General features: G+C 36.6%; 4 protein-coding genes across 6 annotated transcripts; 1 reads left to right on the forward strand and 3 right to left on the reverse strand.

Annotated features, from left to right (window-relative positions):
- The first annotated feature begins 1,506 nt into the window (after positions 1 to 1,506).
- LOC105957512 (zinc finger protein 1) lies at positions 1,507 to 2,928 on the forward strand. The gene has a single exon (XM_012981436.2). The coding sequence runs from the start codon at positions 2,143 to 2,145 to the stop codon at positions 2,665 to 2,667; it is 525 nt and encodes a 174-aa protein (XP_012836890.1). The 5' UTR covers positions 1,507 to 2,142; the 3' UTR covers positions 2,668 to 2,928.
- A 1,613-nt stretch (positions 2,929 to 4,541) lies between these two features.
- LOC105957511 (TIP41-like family protein) lies at positions 4,542 to 7,927 on the reverse strand. The gene is made up of 8 exons (XM_012981434.2): positions 7,693 to 7,927; positions 6,809 to 6,994; positions 6,253 to 6,340; positions 5,856 to 5,966; positions 5,678 to 5,737; positions 5,538 to 5,579; positions 5,188 to 5,316; positions 4,542 to 4,867 (listed from the first exon to the last, which is right to left on the reverse strand). Exons 1-8 carry the CDS (start codon positions 7,830 to 7,832, stop codon positions 4,766 to 4,768), a joined length of 858 nt encoding a protein of 285 aa, XP_012836888.1. The 5' UTR covers positions 7,833 to 7,927; the 3' UTR covers positions 4,542 to 4,765.
- Positions 7,928 to 8,457: 530 nt separating this feature from the next.
- On the reverse strand, positions 8,458 to 10,784 carry LOC105957408 (G2/mitotic-specific cyclin C13-1). Its single transcript, XM_012981329.2, has 9 exons — positions 10,282 to 10,784; positions 9,878 to 10,110; positions 9,720 to 9,795; positions 9,556 to 9,632; positions 9,411 to 9,444; positions 9,177 to 9,326; positions 8,923 to 9,054; positions 8,776 to 8,832; positions 8,458 to 8,658 (listed from the first exon to the last, which is right to left on the reverse strand). Exons 1-9 carry the CDS (start codon positions 10,588 to 10,590, stop codon positions 8,596 to 8,598), a joined length of 1,131 nt encoding a protein of 376 aa, XP_012836783.2. The 5' UTR covers positions 10,591 to 10,784; the 3' UTR covers positions 8,458 to 8,595.
- A 2,147-nt stretch (positions 10,785 to 12,931) lies between these two features.
- HAT3.1 (Homeodomain-like protein with RING/FYVE/PHD-type zinc finger domain-containing protein) lies at positions 12,932 to 19,949 on the reverse strand. 3 transcript variants are annotated; one of them, XM_012981433.2, is made up of 9 exons: positions 19,715 to 19,949; positions 18,280 to 19,397; positions 17,531 to 17,696; positions 16,496 to 16,619; positions 16,266 to 16,378; positions 15,617 to 16,183; positions 13,965 to 14,261; positions 13,617 to 13,706; positions 12,932 to 13,540 (listed from the first exon to the last, which is right to left on the reverse strand). In XM_012981433.2, exons 2-9 carry the CDS (start codon positions 19,098 to 19,100, stop codon positions 13,352 to 13,354), a joined length of 2,367 nt encoding a protein of 788 aa, XP_012836887.2. In that variant the 5' UTR covers positions 19,101 to 19,397; positions 19,715 to 19,949; the 3' UTR covers positions 12,932 to 13,351. The 3 variants fall into 3 exon arrangements, with proteins under 3 accessions (XP_012836887.2, XP_088679690.1, XP_012836886.2); XM_088823564.1 differs by having other exon boundaries at positions 18,280 to 19,388; positions 19,715 to 19,919; XM_012981432.2 differs by having other exon boundaries at positions 18,280 to 19,394; positions 19,715 to 19,919.
- Positions 19,950 to 21,746: the final 1,797 nt, after the last annotated feature.

The raw sequence follows: 21,746 nt of genomic DNA on the forward strand, positions 1-21,746 counted from the left end.
TCTACACTGGGTCCACTATAAGTTATTATTTAGCAGCACAAGTAGCAGCATCGGAGCATCTCCCAAATTCTTTCAGGTGCGTGTATCGTAAGGCTACGCTATAGAACCCAACTCGTAAAACGAAAAAAATAACCCATAATTGCCCATTGGTTATTTCCATGGAATATTTTATTTTATTTTATTTTAAAAATTTAATATTGTGGCGCTACTCGAAAGCAAGATAATAACGTAAGAATATGATTTAACACATACATAAAGGATAAAGGAGAATTTTGCAGTTCAATTTGAATGCGTATAGCTCAGTTTCACATAGAACTGTTGAAAAAGTTGCCAACCAAAAAAAAGTCTATCAGCTTTGGAGATTCTGCTAACCTAATCCCTTTCGTTTTCCTCGTTTGCTTTTGAACACAAACCAGTTCCGTGGACGAAGTTAGTTTACTTCGCTATTCTTAATCTTATCTAACCTCGTTTCCGATTCTCTATCCCAAAACGATATTTAAATTTTTCATATTCCATTTCAAAAAGTTAATTCATAATGATTTCATCAAGATATCTTATTTATAATAAAAGAATCAAAAGTGTTGCGAAAGTCAACACAACATCACCTCGTCTTTGCACTTTTGAAGGGTTTTTTTTACCTGGAAGCAATCAAGAAACTAACTTACTGAACAAAAACCATATTTACATATACATTGACACAATCACATTTCCTACAAACAAGGTAAACATGCAGGTATTGTTTAATTTTTCAATCCAAATAATTCAGCCTGCCTAAAATTAGCAAGTTTTGACTCTAGTAAGTAGTAAAGATCCCTTCACATAAAGCTTTACAAAGGTGCACAACACTGTCACACACACATGTTAGTGTGTGTGTGTCTAATGTACATATTCACACAGGGATATAAGTCAGTAGTGCAACCAACACTCACTACAGAACACAGTTGATAACCAATGTATGTATGTATGCATATGTAAGAAATTAAATAACCTCCCCACCCCACCCACCCACCCACCCCCACACAGTAAGCAAATAGGTTTTGTTTGTCCTCTTCTCATCATTGCACTATATAATAACACAGGCCATTTTAAATGCCAGAAGGGCATAAAAAAAACTGCCAAGAAAACCCAACACTAAGACACCCACATAGATACTCATGTTTCCACATAAAACTAAATAGAAACTGGTAATAGATACGCGCAAATATTTCTATATATCCACCATTATTGCCTAATTTTCAAGACCCTACCACTTTCCCAAAGACTTTCTATGTATCAATATCAGAACACACCCCACTATGGGTATAATACTGCAGCCACTAGCTCCAACAATCTATATTCTGGATCAAAGCTTATCATTCACACTCACCTTTTCGTTACCATAGGGAACACTTTGAACTTACGTGGGACCTGTCACCATTATATCTCAATACCCTATTTCACAACTAACCATAGTCAGCCTCCGAAAGAAAATAAAAAAAAATGAAAACTGTTAGAAGAATTTACCATATCATACCAGATCAAGATCAGGTTCTAAAGCAGCCCGCCGATAAAATTCAGATAAAAAGATCTTTGCCTTACCATCGGATAAAGTGTAACAAGAGATATCGAGTAGGCAAGCAGAAATCATGGCAGACAATAAAAAGTTAAAAAAAAAAAAAAAGATAAAAAAAACCATGATGATTTGTTTTTTGACTGCATGACTGCATAATGGAATGAATTGTCATTAGATTGGCAACATAAGTATAGTTTAAACTAATCGCAATGGAAAGTTGATGTGGTTTCAACAGATAAGGAGAAAAAAAGGAAAAAAAATGGTGAGTGGGAATCTCAAGCTTTGACAGAGGGCGACAATGAAAGATGACGTAAGCATCCCCCTTGGGAAAAACCAAGCATCGTTTAGGTGGGGACAAGTGAACAGACATCTATGATAGATCTAAAAATGTCTTATATCACAATTCCTTCATCTTGTCAGTCTCAATTTATTCCCATCTCTCATAATATATAGAACCAATCTAAAGAGTCTTAACAGAGTAGGAATTCAACGGAGTACCTCAAATCCCACCAAGTGAATCCAAACGAGAAGAAGACTCTTCTTCCTCTGCACCGAAGAAATCAATCGGCAGAGCTAGAACAAATAAAAAGATGCCAAAGCAAGAAATTAGTGATCAAGAAACAGCACAAAAAAATCCAGGAGAGTGGCTGAACCTGAGCCTAGGGAGTAATCAGTCACAAACACTTACGGAAACCAGCGATGCACAATCAAGAACTGCTTCTTCAGCCAAGATTTTCTCGTGCAACTTCTGCATGAGAAAGTTCTACAGCTCACAAGCATTGGGTGGGCATCAGAATGCTCACAAGAGAGAGAGAGGAGCAGTAAGACATTACCAGTCACACAAAATGATGACTCTGCCAGTGCCAATCCATACTTCCATGTTCAGATCACTTGGGGTGCGGGCCCACTCCCTCGTGCACAAACCAGGCAGAGATGGAACGGTGATTGCAGGGAGATTTGGCGAGGCTGACACGAGATACGAAATGGCGTGGCAGCCTGGCACAGTGGAGGCGGCAGATGTTATGTGGCCTGGAAGTTTCCGGATGGATCCACCACCACAACCGGAGCTGAAATCATCGAACTCGAATTTGCTCGACTTGAATCTCAAACTGTAATCAGCTATTTATCTGTTATCGATTGGGTTTTTTTCTTCTTTTTCTTGTAACTTACTATAATGCTTCCAGAGATTTGCCTGTCGCTATTTAAAGCTGAGCCCCAGTATTATATTCCAACAGAGGTGCTTATTATGCCACTTGATGAAAAAAAAACTTCCAGCTCTTTATTTATGTGTAATGAGTAAAACAATAAGTTACAGGCTGTTTATAGATATTCTAATCCCAAGCACCTGAACTATATTTCTGGCTGAGTCTTTTTTATCCTGCGTTCCAGTTTTATTATGTTATTTGTCAATTCATACAGAACATCATCTTGAAAAACAGTGGCTGTTTCCATGATCCATGACTATAACTATCTTTACAATGAAAAGGAAGCTTAAACTAACATAAATTTTGAGTAGATAGCTGTTTCAATGATTCATGACTATAACTACTACCCTTACAAATAAAAGGTGGCTGAGAAAAACATATATTTTGAGTGGGGATGAACTATTTGAAATCTTAAAGGCTTTTGAAGAATCTCCAGCATAACTTCACTCCAAAAACTGGTTAATCTAGAAGACATGTGTAATACACAGGTCTCTACCCCACCTTTGAACAACCAAATTAATGAAGCAAGTTTTAATTGTTCATTCCCTACAAACTTCCAAACAAGCATAATAGCAAGAATAAACCTAGGTGCAAGTGCAATGTTACAAATAAGCATCTCTAACCTTCTGCATATAAGATACAATAAGCTACATTAAAGTAGATTAAATATCTATTTTTATGCATTCATTGCATCACGGTCATCAACTAGAGGAGTAAAAATAATTGTGCATTAAACTCTGACGATGGCATGATGATATTCACAGCAAGACGGAAAATAGAAGGTAAAGCAGGCAAGCAGGCGTTACGAACCCCTAAATATGAAAAACAAAGACTGACTCCAGTTTAACAAGCTGAATGTCCATCAATTGGCACATCTGCCTAGTTCTTTATGACAAATGCATATCTTATTTTAGTCGTCTCGGCAAGAGTAATTAACAGAGGATAATATATTACCACACACCCAACGTATCCCCTATTTGGAAACTTATACACAATTGCATGTTATCTTTAACAGGTTTTTCAAGGATTGAAAATGAGGTGGTTGATCATGGTGAGGAGCAAGGCGACTGGCTATTACCAGTATTTCAGGTAGCAGGTCGTGGCAGTGAAAAGTGAAAGAAAATGATAATGGTGGCACAGGGTAATGCTGGTTAGTTGAGGAACTAGCTGTAAATGAAGGGAAGTCCAGTCATCTAAAAATTAATCTGCTCAGTATACGATCCTGACTAAATAAGTGCGGGGAGCGCTGGATTTACTACTATTGTTAAACCTTATTTGTTCACATCAACCAAAACAAACACATAAGGCCCTTCATATTAATGAATAATACATGACAGAGAACACCACTTAGTCAGTATGCCTTTGACTTGACAAGCATGTGCTTAAATAATTATTGGCTCCTCTTATGAGACCCTTTCATTAATTAGTTAAGTTGCCAACAAACTATCATTTCATCTGATGCACCATGGCCAATATACCAAATTACCTGTGGGGTATACAAAAAACTTACCTCTCCACTTATTCACCTTTTAGAATCTCAAGCGAAGCCCTTAGCCATGCATATCTGTTATAAATGGTTTCGATTGTCGACCGAAGTGCCATACTTTCTCGTGTATGGGCTAGCGGTCCTCCATTCCACTTTGCCAATTTAGAGACACTCATCACATTTCTCTTCCGTTTCGTGTTTTCAATCTAAAAATTAATCACAGTTGCACAGACATATATAATTACATTCCCCATCGTAGCAACTGATTTCTTTAGTCAACTCGGTAGTAACTCAAATGTTCACCAAATTGCAAATGACTTAATTAAGAAAACTTTTAAGTAAAGTAATTACAGTGAGAGACTTTCACGTCATAAATAACCATCTTAGTTCCATCAAATACATTATGGATTCCTCACATTAATATAAGATCTACATCATATGTCGCTCTTAATTCTCAAGCAGATCCGCTAGTATTTCTTCAGTAGTTAAATAATGTTGAGGACTCGTTACAGCTTACAGTATTTATGTGAATATAAGCTTTTGGGTCTTGCGCGTGACAATTGGGAGCCTTTCACTGATGACACCAGGATCATTGTATGCAGCAGAATCAGCAGGATATCCTTTCTGCAAAAATTAATAAAAATTGACTTTCCAAGAAAAAAACAATTAATATAGAAAGAGGCCTACTAAAATGAATGCAAGTTTAGATAACGAGACCAAAACTTTATACTTTGCAGGCTAATTGATTTAAAAGTACTTCACAATTAATTACAGCAGCAACAGATATAGTAAACCTAAAAGTAGAACTACCTTGTCAAATACTTCTAGAGATGGAAATTACAGATACCCAGGCTATAATAAAGAACTCTTAAAACTTTCAAGAGGTTGCGTCGGAAAATCATAATTTGTGAACTGATCAAAAGGAAGAACAGAACATCACTCACAGAAGACAAGGCCTTAAAGGTGGCTTCTCTCCAGCAGATTTCTCGAAGAATAACCGGTTCCTTACCCTCCTTGAAAGTACAATGCATACGAGTGTCCCTCAATCTCATAAGCACTCCATCAACTCTGAGCTGCAAGATAATGTCAAATACTGAATAACCAGGGAAATATAAGTTCAAAATAATATCATCCTATAACAGTTAGAGACTCTAGAGTTCACATATAAAAGATACACAATATTTACTGATAAGCTTGATGCACACTTCTGACGATTAAAAAACAAGAGATATCTAATTTCTGCATGCTCCCTTGTCAAGGAATTATCTTATGAGATTTTGTTTTACAAACTCACCCAGAAGCGTAAGAGAAGAAACCATCCACTTGCCATGACTCTCTGCAATATTATCACACAAATTAAGAGGAAATAATTTATCCTCACTCCTTTCTGTCAGGAAACATGAATATAATGGATAATCGAAGGTGTTACTTTACCACTTTAACAGTCAAAAGAGAGACACCGTTATCAGCCAATTCATCTTCATACAATATAACCTGTTGAAACATAAAGTAAGTTGTCCATGGTGTGAGAAAGTAAATTGAGACAGTAATTTCACATCTGAAGCATCCGATCCTAGGAACTCCAGAAATGACTCATTAACTAATTACATACCTCATCATAGAAAAGGATGGGCTCTTTAGCTGCCAATGCAGCAATATTGATCTGCTCTTGGCAGTCTTCCCAACGAGGATTACAGCTGCTTTTCGCGGGATCTCCTCCAGACTAATAAATGAAGAATAATATATCTTAGGAGTTCAATGTATAAAGCAATTAGATCAACGTTAAGATCAATATGTGGTTAGCAAAACTGGCAAGCCTAGCCTATATAAAGTTGCACCAGAAATAATTATTAGGTGCAATTAGCATAACCAACAAGAAAAAAAACAGACAACTAATCTCTGTTGCTATTTTTAAAACTACGACTAAATCATATTCAATAAAAATAAAATACTTTACTCTTTACTTCAGGCAAAACTAAGATCAGGTGCACCAGAGAAAGAAAGTACACCTCAGGATTGTTTTCAACAGTAGCAGCGCCACAGTATGGTGTTGTGAATGTATAATCATAATCCAGTATCACCTGATCCGTAGGATTGCTGCAGGATTTAGAAAAAAACAGTAATGAGAAGAGATATAGCGAGATGAATGGCATACGTGACATTATTTCATGCGTAATTTGCCATTATTTTCCCAAGTTTAATCATGCGTAATATGCGTCATACTCTCTACACAATTGCACAAAGGCACTAAAGTGACCACTCTATTCTAAACTGAAGTCACTTTCTCAAAAACCTCGAGCATGCTCCTAACATTTAGTGATCACACCACTAGGACAGTTAAGATTCTTTCGACAGGTGCAGGCATGCAATCATGTGTCTGACTCGTCTTGGCAACTCTCGGAACCAAGAAAGATTTTTCTAAATCTGCTTCAACTCTGGGAACTATGATCATGAAACTGAGGTACTTACCTTAATATATTCTATCTCAGTACCTCAAAATAAATTAGCTTGGACATAATAAAAACTTTTTTATTCAAATGACTTATGGAGAAACGATATGCATACCACCGAAATTTCCATTTGGCAGCTGCTGGAACTTCAACTGGAGGCAATGCTTCCTGCTTCCAGCCACATAGAGCATCAAATGCATTGAAATGAATCTTAATGCCACTACTCACATGCTTAAGAACTAAAGTACTCTCCCCAAAAACCATCTCTGGCAAGTGAGATGTCTTAAGCTTCTCTTCCCACCTACAGGTACATTTAGCACTTATAATAATTCCTGCTGAGCAATGCTTATATTAACAAGAATAATATATTCTACATCATTCGGAGTGATGACGCTTGAGAAAGAGCAGTTAATCCAAAGAAAGAGTCATATCGAGAATTAACATATTATTGGTAGCTGAACAACTTAAAAAATAAAACCAGTACTATTCCTAGACTAATGGTAGAACAAATGACATATTTCTACCAGTGTGCGAAGATGTACTAAAGTAACAAAATCGTAGTTTAACCGAGTGGAACTCCAATATTTTTAATCTTTTTTTGGTTCCTTAATGATAGATGTTGCATTTGCTCAACAAGAAACAGTGGTATGCATATAATTTCCTACATAGAAATCGAACAAACATTGTAATCTTACCAGTCAAATTATGATTAATTCCATTGCATCTGTTACTTAGTTAACACCCAGATTACCATATTTTATTCTGAAAAATTGATATTTCCAATTTCAGAAACAATTAATCATCAGCAAAAAAAAAAAAACGAAGCCAACAACGTGATGGTTCAGTGAGGCATTCTTAATCAGTAGTAGCATCGCCGATCAAGTAACAACTGGTTTAAAATAGAGAAATCGCAGCAGTTTACTGGAAATTAACGATCATATTCAAGCATTTACTATTTCTACACACACACACAGAGGAGAGGGGGTAAGAGAACAGTACTCTTGGACAAGAGAAGAGGTGAGAATAGAACGTTTGCGAGTCTCGATCTCCCAACCACGAATCAGAAAACCTAGTCGTCCGCCGCCGAGAGCCACCGCGCCGGCCGCCTTCAACTCCGTCTCGTCGCTTTCATACTCCATCTTCGATTAATTTCAGTTGAGAAAAAAAAAAAGAAAAAAGTTTTCTTCGCTCTGTTCTTTTCTGGGGTTACTCTAATTTTGACCTTTTGCTTATCACGCTTTTTGACTAAAAGTGATTAACGCTTTTAAAACAGTCACAAATCGTTCGGGCCCAAGCCAATGTTGATTGCTACAATGGGCCGAATGAAGTAAAGCCCATTACATTAATATTCTTTCCTTTTTCCTTCTCTTTTTGTTTTTTACTTATTCCTTTGATAGTCGGAAAAGCGCACTGAACGCCGGTCTTTCACCGGAGAAGATGAGTTCAAGATTTCTTATCTGAGAGCTCCTTAATTAGTTCAAGATTTGATCCTTATTAGACAATTGCCGCGTGAGACCTTTCAATTATTTAATTCATTTATTCGAGAAATCATCGGATCGAGCATTCCAATGGTCTTGAAGTCAGCTCGTCACCTACCGCGTCTCCTTTTTCTTCATATTATATTACCCTTTAAACATAAAGAAAACTATTCAAAACAAAGGTGTTCACTTATTCATAAATCTAATCTTTATTCATTTCACCAAAAGGATATATATCATATCATATACATCACCAGTGTTTCTTACAAGAATGTCTTCTCTTTCCTTTTCTTGAACACCAAACAAACCAACAGTTTTATTTAATTAGTAACAAGTTTGTTACAGGAACGCTGTGTGAGACGATTTCGAAACACCAGAAAGATCAAAATCTAAAAAATATATGTCAAGAAAAAAGAGGGGCATTTCAGTCAATGTCTTCCATACGTGTACCAACAAAGTCTGGTATTGCTCGTGTCCGAAATCCCTCCTGGAGAAACAAGAAAGAAGGAACATAGAATCAGTTTTCGATAATTAACTTATCAATAATAGCTAAGCCTAAAATCCAAAACTTCGAATAAAAAAAAAAAGTTGATTCGTTTCAAACCTCGAATAATAATGCGGGAATTTCGCCGGGCGGACTCAGTGAGGCGACGCATTTGAACTGTTCCAAGAAGAAACATAACTCCATTATTGCCATCTCAAAAAAAGGAAAAAAAAATAAAAAAATAAAATAAAATAAAAATCGAGATACCTTGTGATCCATATACTTCTGTCGAACGGCTTTTGCAGAAGTTTCACTTCTGAGTAGCAGATTTTGGAGTCTGAGTACACAATCTTTGAGTTCGTACGGTTTATAACCCGTATGTTGTTGTAGATCCAGTGTCTGCAAATTATTTTAAATCATCAGAAATACGATCGATTTCATTTGTTCTAAACAATTTTAAGTTAGTTCGATCACACCATTTAATATGGTGAGAACTAAAGAAAAGGCTATGAAAAACTTACCCATGAGTGAAAATGCGGGTCGATAGTCAATCTCGCAAGAAAAACGACCGAAGCAGCAATCTTAGATGGAAGGTGTCGAACACAATCGTAATCGACTAAACTCAGCTCAGCCAGACAGCAGCAAAAATAGTCGAATTTGAGATTCGAGAACTGGAAAAAAAAAAGACGATAACCAAGTTATTAGCATTACATTCAGCATTTTCAAGAAAAGAGAATAGATTTTTATAGCCTCACCACAGGTTTATCTTGAGCAGCCGTCGTAAAAATTCTGTCAAAAACACACACACACACACACACGTTACATACTGAACGAGATTTCACATTGAAAACTGAAATAAACGAAAAGGAAAAGGGACGACTGTGTATAAAAGATTCTAACCTGAGAAATGTTTTAGTTGTCGGGCTACCCATCTGAAAATCGAGAAAATTAAGGACATCCTTTTCCATATTCACTACCTGTTTACGTTGCATTTGTGAATAAACGTAATGCAATAACCTTAAAACTACACTATAGGATATGTTTTTTTACATAGACAAACAGACCTCTTCTTTCGTGTACGTGTTGTCTGTTATGTAGCAAAAATCCTCGACACGCGGAGGACTAATTTCTTCATATTTTCTGCAGTTTTTTTGTCAACCATATAAGAAATTTTGAAATTACAAATTACGATACAAATCGGACAAGGGAATAATCGGCTTACGATGCGACAAGCATGCAAGCTACACCGAGAAGCTGAAGGTTTTTCCTGGTAATTTTATGGGCTGTTAAATAAAGGTCTATACAGTTTACGGTGAGAAACAGTGTGTCTGAAAGGAGCTTGTATTCTTGCGAAACTTCGACCAACCAGTCGACTAGAATCGATCGCATAACTGGGGTGATGTCGTTTTGAATCTTTTCGATGTAATTCGACAACGGCCTTCGTTTCGCCTCGACCTAATACCGCGCAAACCGAAAGCACCAAAAACAGATTCATTCAGCAAAAAATTAAAATCCATAAGACTACTTATACAACAGTCCATCTATTGAATCGAAAGGCGAAAAATGAAATCGAAATCGGGAATTGTAAATGCAATAGGAGAAAAGTAAAACCTAGTAGAATACTACCTCCAAAGAGTGTAGATGTCGAAATATCGAAGAAGCGTATCCCGACTTCTGCGGCGGCTGCTCATCGGGTCCCGGGCTAGCCACCAATTGTAGATTCAATTCATTTTCCCTCTTCTTCGGATCCGGATCCTGTTTGAGTTTGCGAGTTTTCCCCAGACCCGGGTTCCGAGACAACGAATTGGAGGAGGTGTTCGTGAGATCACCCAATACAACCCGATTCTTTTTCGCCGGATTGGTTCCGGCGGATTGATTGGGTCTCTTACGAGATGCTCTGTTTCTCGTGGGGACTTGGTTTTCGATGCCGGCCATTTATCGAAAGCCCCTCTTTTCTAAGAGCTTGCGGGAAATGGGATTAGGGTTTTTAGCCAGGTGCCGGCGCTGATTACTGTGCGTTTGCTTGAGTGGGAGAGGTGAATGGATTTTTATAGTGGGTTTTGGTGGACGGAAAACTGAGGTGAAGAAGCGGCGGAATTTTTTTTCTGATTTTGTTTCTGTTTGACTTCCTGCAAATGCCGCCATTTTTATGATTTCAAAAAAGCTGTTTTACCGCGCAGTCTCTCTGTTACTATTTGTATTATAATATTTTAATTTTTTGGGAGGAATTGTACTATAATATTTAATAAATTTAGTTTTTTTTTTTATAGTATATTTTGCTAAATCGAATCAAACAAAAAACATTAAGGATATTAATTACATCTGATAATTATTAAAAATTATTTATAAACTTAATTAATTTAATTATGGGCTGGAAGCCTAAAACTAATGATGGGCATCTCCTTCATATTGAGCCTTTTTGGATATTGATGCTATAGTTTTAAGGTTTGGGCTCGGATTCTTATCTCAGTCCCATTAGTTTAACACTGTAAATACTAAATACCTAGTTACATTTAAATAATGTATAAAATTATATATAATATTGATCATCTCAAAAACAACGTGGCCCAATGACTTCCTTCGTCGCTCTGGGACGGACCTGCGAAAAAGACTGGACTGACGCCGGAGTTAGCACTCCGACAGTCAAGTCAGTATTGGATCACGTATATTTTTGTAGGATATTAGATAATGTGTAATTATGAGGAAAAACGTAAGAATCTGGCCCTCTTGTGGGCACATGCATATTTATAATATCCCTCTGGCTCGCTCTCCGAGTGTCCTTGAATTCCGGTTAGACGGGCCTGCTTCGGCCGTTCTGTTTGCCTTTCGGCCGGGTGGCTCGGGCCATGATGATATCTCTACTCTCCAGGCTTTACCACATCTAGGTAGTGCAAAGAACTCCTAGCATGTCCTTTCCATAATTTATTGGTCGCACTTAGTCATTCGGACATTAAATGTCATTGACAGAACACTCCAGACTTTACCACATCTATGTAGTGCAAAGAACTCCTAGCCTGTTCTTTCCCCAAGTCATTGGTCGCACTTAGTCATTCGAACATTAAATGCCATTGTCAGAACATTTAACGTGCCCCTGGACGAACATGCCAGCGCATTTATATCTCCCTTTTCGTACTTTCCCAGACCTTTTTAAGTAGGGACGGAATTCCCGAGCGCCGTTCTCAATTCGTTGATCCTTCCCCTTGTTTTTAGCCCTAGTCGAGCCGTCGGGATGAGGTTGGGTTTTTCCCGATTTGGGCTCCTTTCTTTCCTTTGGGCTGGTTGGGCCATTCCTGGACTGCTTGTAATGGACTTTCGACTTTGGGCCTTGTGAGTCAGGTCTTGGTCCGGATCAAATATAATATTTTCGTTGAGCCACCAGCTCTGCACTAGAAATTAGTGATTACTGTGTTCAAGCTTATTTTTATTTTTCTATTGAATAGGGGTTAATTATTAACTAGCACCAAACCCAACATATTTTGCTTAATTGGAATACTCGTTTTGCATATCCCAACATTGCCCTTATATTTTCCATTTCCACACAACAATTTTTTCCAATTTATGTTCCATAATCGAAATTTTAATTTTACCTTTTTCTTTTTAATTTATTTATTAGTCCTTTTGTTATTTTTTTTTTCTCTTTAATTTAGACAGGTCTGGTCAACTACTGACATCGTAATTAACTAGCTTAGTCCCACTACTGAAACCACTACTGAAACCACTGCATTGAGCAACAAATTTGTGGTATTCAACTATGATTTTATGTCGACTATCACAATTTAGTAGTTGATTATTATACTTTAGTAGCGTAATACCACGAATCAGTAGTTGAATAATATGATGATTTTAACAGTCGGCTACACTAATCGACCACGATTTCAGTAGTTGATTAAATCTGTCTCTGAAAATACAAAAAGTAAATAAATAAATAACTTCAATAGAAATTACAAAACAATATTGCTTTCCAAACTTTCAAAAGAAGATTTTATTTTCTGAAAAAAATAGATAATATTTGGGGTAGGATGGTGTATTGATATGTAATAGAAGGGTATAATGGGTAGATTACAAAATAATAGATTTATGTTTAATTAAAATATCAAACCAAGGGAAATGAGTTCAATGTCGAGTGAGTCTGGGTTTTAGTTAAGTATAGAATAGCTATACAAGTCAGTAAGCAGGCTATCAAACTTACCACTTATTCCAAATCAGTCCCCAGACTCTTGGTATTTACGTGGTCTGCCTGAACTGGTAGCGCTAACCATCGGCAATCAAACGAGGATCAGAAAAATTATAAATATTTATGCATAACTTCAAAACGTCAGCGGAAATAATATTAACTAATACCTATGCCCTCGAAAATTTTACAGGTCTACATTGTATTATAGAGGCAGCGTGATTTGATCGTCGTAACATAACAAACAAGTTCTGCATGATTTCAAATTTCATCGGACTATGACAACACTCACCGGCAATATTTTTAACTTCACTTATACGACTATTTCAAAATAAATTTTCAGGCTTACAGAACAGGCTTTTTTGGCAGGCTGAGAAGTGGCTGGGAATCACACCGCCGGAAAATCTTCACCGGAGCAGCGGCGGAGAAGTGGCGGAAGTTAGAGAGAAAGGTGAATGGGTTCAGAAATAAGAAAAGGTGATTCATTAGCAAAAAAAAAAGGCTAATTAACTTGCCATTGAAAAGTTACGGAATTCCGGAATTTTCTCCACTGGCATTATTTACCACGTTTTCCAATCCCAGAGTCTGATTGGAATTGTTACCTTCTGTGCCGACACTTGTCTGAGGCTCGGGTGGCTTCTTCTCAGTTGAGTTTGATTCCGTTTGTGGTCTATGATTGTAGCTCCAACGAGCATTTTCGAACCATTTACTAACCTGAAAAAAAAATTAAAAAAAAAAATCAGATAAAATTGAATATATAAAACTGAAATCAGAATATAAATATACAGACCTGCCGAACTGTGATCCCTAATTCGTTTGCCAGGTTTTCTTTAGCAGCTCTTTGGGGGTATTGATTCTCACTGAAGGATACATAAAGTCTCTGCATCAACACATATCCATCATTGAAAATCACCACAAGATATACCTAAAAGCTGAGAAAACAAAAGAGCAAATGGCGGTTGCTCACAGAGTTGTTAATAGTGTAGCTATCACGGACACTACTACAGGTACCTTCCATATTTTCGTCCATATATCTTTTTTTAAACAAATATTTTTCAATAAAATTAGGAAAACAATCACCATGGCTGTAAAAGATATGGCTTGCGTTTAGAAGCACACTCATTTTGGCGATAAATACCTGAGTTGTTGCTTCTCCGAGCCGTTTCAGTGGTCGTTTTTTAGAGGTCGTACTGGAACCATTATTAGCTGGCGACTCATTTGTTCCCCCATCAGCAACTTTTTTTCGAGGTCGCTTAGAAGAACGTTTGCTTGCTTTCTGGTTTTCATCCGTGGTGTTCGTGTTACTCTTTGTAATTGGAGTTTTATCACGGGACTTCCGCTCAGATTTTTCAGGATCAATCCTCCTTCTCTTTCGAGTGGTGCCATCATCAAAGTCCTCGTCGCTTGAATCAGAAGAAGCATTTCCATATGTTTCCTTCGATAGAGCGCAACAGTTTCCGTAAAAGGATGAACCCAGTGAAATTAGAAAATAAAACAGAAGGAACAAACTGGACGTACTAAATTGAAGTATTGTTAAATAAAGACGGAACTTCTAAAGGTAATGTGCTAGTCGATATACAAGAAAAGGGCACTTAATTATGACTATCCATTTCATAGCATAATATAATCTCCCGCTACTTGTGTAAAATAATAGGATTACTAATCAAGTACCTCCTTCCATAGAAAAGGGGTACTTCCACTGAAAGTTTCATGTGCTTAAAACAATAACAAAATGCAATAAACAAATATATAATTACATGATTTGAAAAGTTTTAGGACAAAATAATGTCCTAACTTTACAATTAAAAAGTGCTTGAAGAAGCCAGATTTTTCCAAAGAAGAGGCCAAGGGTATTTCAGTAAGTTTGGTTCAGCACCTATTTTACGGAGTTCGGGTATTTGGGTCTTATATCAAGTTTCACGTCGATCATGATTTATCTTAGAACAAATTTATTCGTAACTCTATTAGGCAGAAGGAAATGGTGTATAGTTGTGTAACCTTAGCAATTTCCATTAACATCATATTTTTTTGTTCACTCCGAATCACTACTTCATCAAAAGAGCAAGTCAATTCCTAGGTTTCTGTCATGTAATATTAACATCTGCTAGACATCTCGATTTCTATGTCTTCAATAATCCTGAACCACAAAATATTATCACATTGCTTTACCATCGCAACATGAAACCTCAGAATTTCTCAAAGAAGAAACTTGTGAACCTGCTCTGCTATGTATGATGGGGAAGTACACAACACATAATTTGTCCTACACTATACCAAGGCCTCTAGTGTACTATGTTTAAGAATAAATATCCTACCTAATGTAGACCTCTGTATTTGATGCAAATGCACTATCCACTATTTCGAACTTCATCAGTTTCGGAAAAACCTTGTGAATCAGTTAAAAAAACCAACCATCTGACAATTACCTTTTCCTAATTTTATTTACGTGCAGACTCTCATTATCCACAATTACCTTTTCCTAATTTCAGTAAAAAAGTCATCAGACCCTCATAACTTTTACTTTTAATGACATGATTGGATATATCTATAAAGGTTATCAGAATATGTCGAGTAGGCCAAACTCTAACTAACAAAGACAATATAATTAAACGGAAGTTGTGCCACAAAAACTTCTGAATCCCATTAAAAATCCAGTAAAAATGACAACGAAGATAAGCAAGCAACCTTGAAACTGAACCTAATACTACAATTCACTATGGAGCGTAAATAAATATCGAATGTTGCGAGTGCAATACGTCAAACATAAAAGTCTTAGGAGAAGAAACTCACATCAAGCAATTTCTTGTAATCCAACCGTTTCACTTGTCTTTTGCCAGCCACAGGTTGGGCATCGGTCTCCATAAGGTAAACCAGCTCATCTTTTAATGATGTCCTCTTCATCCTACCCACTTTAGGATTTTCATCATTAGAGCCTGTGGAGGGTTGCTTTTGATCTGCTGTTTGTCCAGGATCTTGACCAGGCTCAGTGGCATTTTCTTCAAGTAGAGCATCTAGGTCCTCCGAATCAGAGGTAAAATCAGAACCTGAACTGTCCTGCTTTACCTGTTCGTCTTCATCTGGAGCAGATGGATCAAAATCATCGTCTTCCGAATCCTCAGAAGGAAGCCCCTCATACTTATCGTTATTAAGAGGAGCTGCTACACCATCAGATGCAGAAAAGTAGTCAGATTCATCAGAACTTGATTCGTCTCCTTCAACCTTCTCGTCTGCATTATTCTCGTCCGCATCGGGCTTATCGGGATCATAATCATCATCCTCAGCATCATCTGATGAAGACCCAGAACAGTCATCAAGTTTCTTTCCAGATGCAGCTGCAGCAGCCTCGGGAAAGATCTTCTGTGGACGAGAGAGAGCATAACAATAAGCAACTAATTTCGACAATTATAGGAAAAAACACGTCAAGTGGAAAAAACTAGACCTCCCAACTGTCAAGGATAGAGATTTTTGTTCCCTGGAAATCCTTAAGCATGTCAATGCAATCAACTTTACAATCACATCCAGGGCAAAGCCAACCTTCATCGCCCGGAGGAACTGTATGTATATACACGACCCAAACGAAAAGAAAAAAAAAAGGGAACAAAAGTGAACAATTAGATATGAATTAAGATAATGGAAAGAAAACCAATCAACTGGCTGGGCATGAATTACTTTGTTCTTTTAACAGAGGGGGGTCTAAGCAGAACTGATGAAATCCACGTTCACAGGCACCATCACATAGAATGATATCATTATCAAGTGGCAGTTCCTTGGAGCCACATTTCGCACAGAAAATCTGCAAGAATGAAAAGAGGGCTTTAAGATTCCTAAATGCCAAATTTAGGATAAAAATGTAAACATCAAATCCTCTTCGAAGATATATCACCAACGAAGGAAGCTTTTTGTAGAAGCAAAACTAAGCATACCAGTTATTGCGAGACAAGGCTCAAACCTAAAGGATGGGACTTAAAAATCTCAAATTCATTGGCCTACATAACACTTTTTAGCAAACCAGGAAAGTTTTGCTTCAATTTATTTACTTTTAGATGAAATTGTCGACATAATATCAAGCCAAACCTACCTTTGTGAGGCTTTCACAATGGCAATCGGTGTAGAAATGAATCTTTATAAACCATCAAGTACCCAAATAATATTCAGATGTAACATTAACAGAAAGCTGCAGCATTTGTATCAGAAACATCAATGCACACGGAAAACGAACATGGTCGTATTAAAAAGACTATAAATATTTGGACGTGAAAATGATGGATAAAAACTTCAACCAAATAATTTGATAAATATTTTCCTTTTTTGTATAATAAATGGGCACAAATGAAAGAAACATAATATTTTCCAGTCCAATACAGAGGCAAAGATAACGAAAAGAACCCACAGATTGATTAAAGAGAAGTCCTTGACTATTTTTTTGTTCTTTTACTATTTCCACTCTCCAAAATAAACCCCGAAACTTAAAACTCCTCTACAAGAACACTCTGTACATAGCCAAGTAGAAAAGCTAATCCAAGTGATTCTTTTGGAAAATGGATAACTGAAAAAACAGATTTGCAGCATTAGCACAATCTGCATGCAGAATCTACTACATGCACAAGATAGTTCAATGGGATTTAAGCAACGTGACCATATTCTCAGTTCAATGTAATAGAGATAAAGAAAAGTTATAGCTACAGATTACACTGAATTGCCTACATCTTCGCTGTCAATCTCTCCTTGAGAGTCAAACAGAGATGTTGGAAGCTTTCCCACAGCAAGTGACAGATCAAGGTTCTCAAACAATGCTCTTATTCTCAATTTGTAACGTAAAATATGAGATTTTGCCCGCTGGAGCTCCTTCTCAGGCTTCAACTTTTCCAAGCTGTAAAATGTGCAGAAATGAGAAATGTTTTGAAGAAGAAGCCAGGCATCAAACAGACAAAGTTGAAGAACAAAGAAAATCGACTGACATGATAAAAGTCCATCCAACATCGATTACTGCATTCTAAATTTATCCATTGTCTCATCTACAATGCATCAAATTATTGTATTATGAATTACATGCTTGTGTTATAACCCCCAGACAGATATCCATCAGCGTTAAAACAAATTAAAACTAAACCAGAAACTGCCAAATCGAGGTAGAAATGATGACTGCATATAAATCAACACAAATGGATAAACATGTAATCTGAAACAAGATTTGATGATAAAATAAATTCATACGGCAGGAGTGATAAGCCAGCATATGAAGCTATCTTACAAAATAGATGGAAGTAATTCATTTCAGAAATCTATCATGACCATATTATATCAGAGTTTCCAAGTTGTCAACACGTTAGGTAGATACCACATTCACAACCGTAAATTCAATTAGAGTTGCTTTATAAAGAATACTAGCAGCCAGAAATTTAAAAAATAGTAAACCAGCATCATGCATAAAAAAAATCCAAAATGACACGAACCTTTGTCCTTTCCAACCTTCAGTGCAATAAGCATCAATTAAACTTTGCTCGTACTTTATCCGGTGTAATAAATATCTCAGATGTGTCCTTGTTCTTGAGTATTCATTGACAGTAGTATTATTCTTCACCTGCTTCTTTTTTCTTCCCTTCTTTTTCTTTTCTCCATTAGAACTTCCTGCTTTAACAGTTTCATCAGCTTTAACGGTTTCATCAGCTTTAACAGTTTCATCAGCTTTAACAGTTTCATCAGGTTCAGGAGCCTTGGGTCTCTCTTGCGATTTTGAACGCAAAGACCATGAACTAATCACTGGACCTTTCACTCTAGATTTTCTCTTTCTTGATTGCCCAGAAGCGGCGCCATCTTCATTGTCAATCTGACCAGAATCATTAGTGAAATCAATCTGCACTGGTTCTACTTTTCCACAATTAGGATCATCAGAAGCTGCGCCAAGAGGTGTACCCAAATTTTCATGATTTGTCGACCCATTGGAGGCTACTTCCGTATTTTCAAAACCTGGCAACTCTTCTACATTTTCCAATAACGGTTCTTGTTTTTCTGCACCTGCGTTAAGGGAAATATCTTCCTGCTTTGGTTGTATTTCTGTAGTTTTATCTGATATTTCTACTGTAGATACTAATACATTTACGATAGTCTGAGGTGCAGTCACTTCTTTTTGCTCCACTGTCTCAGTAACCAATCTGTCACATTCCATTGGTATCGATCCATTATAATTTGGATCTCGAGTCAAAACTTCAGAACTTTTCGATTGTTCTATCACGTTAGGCTCGAGTTCATGAGTCTTGTTGTCTGTCCCTCCCATTTGAATGTTCGAAGCTTCTAGACTTGTATCCCTAAAACTAAGAAGCCCTATTCCACCTATATTCCTCCCAGCCCTTCCACTGCAGGTTGCTAATGAATTCCCGCCGTACTCTTGCAACTATATATCCCGTTTACCACCTCCGTAATTTCAAATATTAGAACACCAAAACCCAAACTCAATCATGAAGATTAGCAGTTAAGTGAACTCCACCTTCCAGCTCCACCAAAAGCCCGAAGCCCGAATGCCACAGAAAAACCAAACACAAACACTTTGCTATTCCAATGTCACCTACAACTCCTTAAACAAAAGCAAACAACAAACACAGCTTCTTAGTTTCCAAAGTTTCTACAACTTGAATTACAAAAAAAAAAAAAAAAAAAAAAGGAAATTTAATTTTGACATCGTATCCAAGCTGCTAAAGACACATATACACGCAAAAAACTTGATTCGTACAGTTACCTACGGTCTCAGATCAAGTATATAAACACATATGCTTGTAATTTCTACAATTTTACTCAAATTACCTAAGTTTTTCCTATCAAAAGCTGAGACGAAAACAATGAAAAGCAAAATGAGAGGAAAAGTAAAGTTACCGGCTGAGAAGATTTGCTCACCCGAAGATTCTTCTCACCGCAGAGCAAAATGCGAAACCGCCTCTCAAAATTAGTGTGTGTGCTTTTTCGCGTCGGAGTGCGTGTGCGCGCTTTTAATCCTTTATTTTAGCGACGAGCTTCCTTCCCTCCGCTCACCGCTGACACAGAGAAATGAGGTGGGCTTTCGGCAAACCGCTATTGTGCGCACCCGATTATTCCAGAGTCCATTTAATAATTATTTTTAAATAAACTTATCGACTGCATCGAAATTATTGGGCTCGGTCTTATCAAAAAAAAAAAAAAAATTATTGGGCTCGGGTTTCGGCCCATTTTATAAATGGGTTAACGGGTCGTGGAGTTTTCGTGGCCTTATATTGATGGGTCGTATTTTTTTAATCTTTTTTATAGTTGTTTGATGGGTCGTATTAAAACCCGCCAACCCGGTCCAATTTAACTGGATCGTCAAATTTTGGTCCAATTGAGGACTCGTTAAAGACTCCCAAGTATTTCTTATAATTACGAGTTTATCCTCCACAAAAATGACACGCTTATACGCGTCGTAATTTCTTATTTCCACAAACACAAAAACACACGATCAAAGTATCCCAACGGGGTTCAAGCCCCGGGATTTCATGTGAAGTGAAACATCACATCATCTTATTTATTTGTTTTCCTTGTTATAACTTGATCGGAATATCCACACAGTGTTCAGGCTCTGAGATTTCAGATAAATGGAGCAATTTTTCTTCGATCAAGGGATGGGGAAATTGTTTAAGAAGAGTCAATTTTGGTTAGGGTTAAATCGACCGTAGCAACTGTTAATCGATTGAGAGTTGGAAAAATTGTTTAAGAAGAGCTAATTTTGGTGAGGTTTAAATCGACCTCCATCACTATCTATTCGGTGAGATATGAAACCATCTCAATTTTTGTAAATTGAGTTTTAGGCCAAGATATTTTTTTGTTGGTAACCGGAATTACTAAAGAAGACTCAAGAGGGGTGCACTTTATGACCTAATTAAATATATTGGTCGACCTTGTTCTGATCGACAATAAATTGTGAAAAAACAACTAAGTCGGGCCGAGTGCATGAGATTCGTTTTTTTTTTTTTTTTTTGAATTCTTATTGAATTTCTAAATTGTGTAAGCTTGATTTTGTTATAAGCAATCGAACCGATTTTGAATGAATTTTAATCGAGCCAAACAAAAATCAGACTCGAGTAGCTTTTTCTCTACTTTGATTTGATTTTTTTATCTTCTTGTATATGGTTCATGCATCACTTCTTTGCATAGATATTTAGGAATTGACTTAGAAAATTCACAGCCAATGAAGTAAATACCGAAGAAGCATCACTAAATATAACTTTAGCTTTATACTATTTGAACTTTAGGGGAAACCAAAGGGTCCGTTTGATTGTTCTTTTGTCGGAATATTTGTTTCTTACTCTTTTCTAATAATTACAAAAGAGACGATAAATGTTATATCTGATTATTTACATTGGGTAAATTTAAATTGTAGATTTATTTAAGTAACTATTCACTAAATACAAATATACATACAAATTGTAGATCTATGGTTCAAATCCACCAAGTGTAATTAACCAGAAGTAACATCTTATTTCCCATTAAAAACGTTGTGACATTAGATTTTTATAACCATTTTTTTAAATGAAAAAATAATATATTATAAATAAAAAATGAAGACAAAACAATGTGCCTGCAATTAAAACCGCTTTCTCCTTTTCTTTCCTTAATGAGTTGTATCTTTTTTTAATTGTAGATATGCAATTAAGATTGATCACCATATATTATATATAATTTATCAGCTCAATTATATTAAAATTTAATTGGAAAAGAAAAAAAAAATACGTGTAAAAAATATTAAGAAAGGGAAGTTTCCTAGACCCCGGTCGGCTCGGCTCCAATCGAATAGTGACTGCCTCCTGAAATGTTTCACGTGCCCAAAAGTCGTGTGCATCTCTCTATATATGTAGACTTTTGACTATCAACAAAAAAATAAAAAATAATAAAATAAAATAAAAAAAATAAAAGAAAA

The sequence above is a fragment of the Erythranthe guttata genome, chromosome 2, assembly GCF_056151865.1.
Source record: "Erythranthe guttata isolate IM_541 chromosome 2, IM_541, whole genome shotgun sequence".
Classification (NCBI taxonomy): domain Eukaryota; kingdom Viridiplantae; phylum Streptophyta; class Magnoliopsida; order Lamiales; family Phrymaceae; genus Erythranthe; species Erythranthe guttata.

Excerpts from the sequence above, each read along its gene's own strand:
- HAT3.1 (XM_012981433.2), bottom strand. The coding sequence starts at position 19,100 with ATGGGAGGGACAGACAACAAGACTCATGAACTCGAGCCTAACGTGATA. Across the intron at positions 13,707-13,964 it reads TCGGAGAAGCAACAACTCAG|AGACTTTATGTATCCTTCAG; the intron begins GTATTTATCGCC and ends GTGTTGATGCAG. Across the intron at positions 13,541-13,616 it reads TAGGGATCACAGTTCGGCAG|GTTAGTAAATGGTTCGAAAA; the intron begins GTCTGTATATTT and ends TTTTTTTTTCAG.
- LOC105957408 (XM_012981329.2), bottom strand. The coding sequence starts at position 10,590 with ATGGCCGGCATCGAAAACCAAGTCCCCACGAGAAACAGAGCATCTCGT. Across the intron at positions 9,633-9,719 it reads ACACGTACACGAAAGAAGAG|GTAGTGAATATGGAAAAGGA; the intron begins GTCTGTTTGTCT and ends CAACGTAAACAG. Across the intron at positions 8,833-8,922 it reads AGAAGTATATGGATCACAAG|TTCAAATGCGTCGCCTCACT; the intron begins GTATCTCGATTT and ends TTCTTGGAACAG.
- LOC105957511 (XM_012981434.2), bottom strand. The coding sequence starts at position 7,832 with ATGGAGTATGAAAGCGACGAGACGGAGTTGAAGGCGGCCGGCGCGGTG. Across the intron at positions 5,967-6,252 it reads CTGTTGAAAACAATCCTGAG|TCTGGAGGAGATCCCGCGAA; the intron begins GTGTACTTTCTT and ends TTCATTTATTAG. Across the intron at positions 4,868-5,187 it reads CCTTTAAGGCCTTGTCTTCT|AAAGGATATCCTGCTGATTC; the intron begins GTGAGTGATGTT and ends TAATTTTTGCAG.
- LOC105957512 (XM_012981436.2), top strand. The coding sequence starts at position 2,143 with ATGCCAAAGCAAGAAATTAGTGATCAAGAAACAGCACAAAAAAATCCA.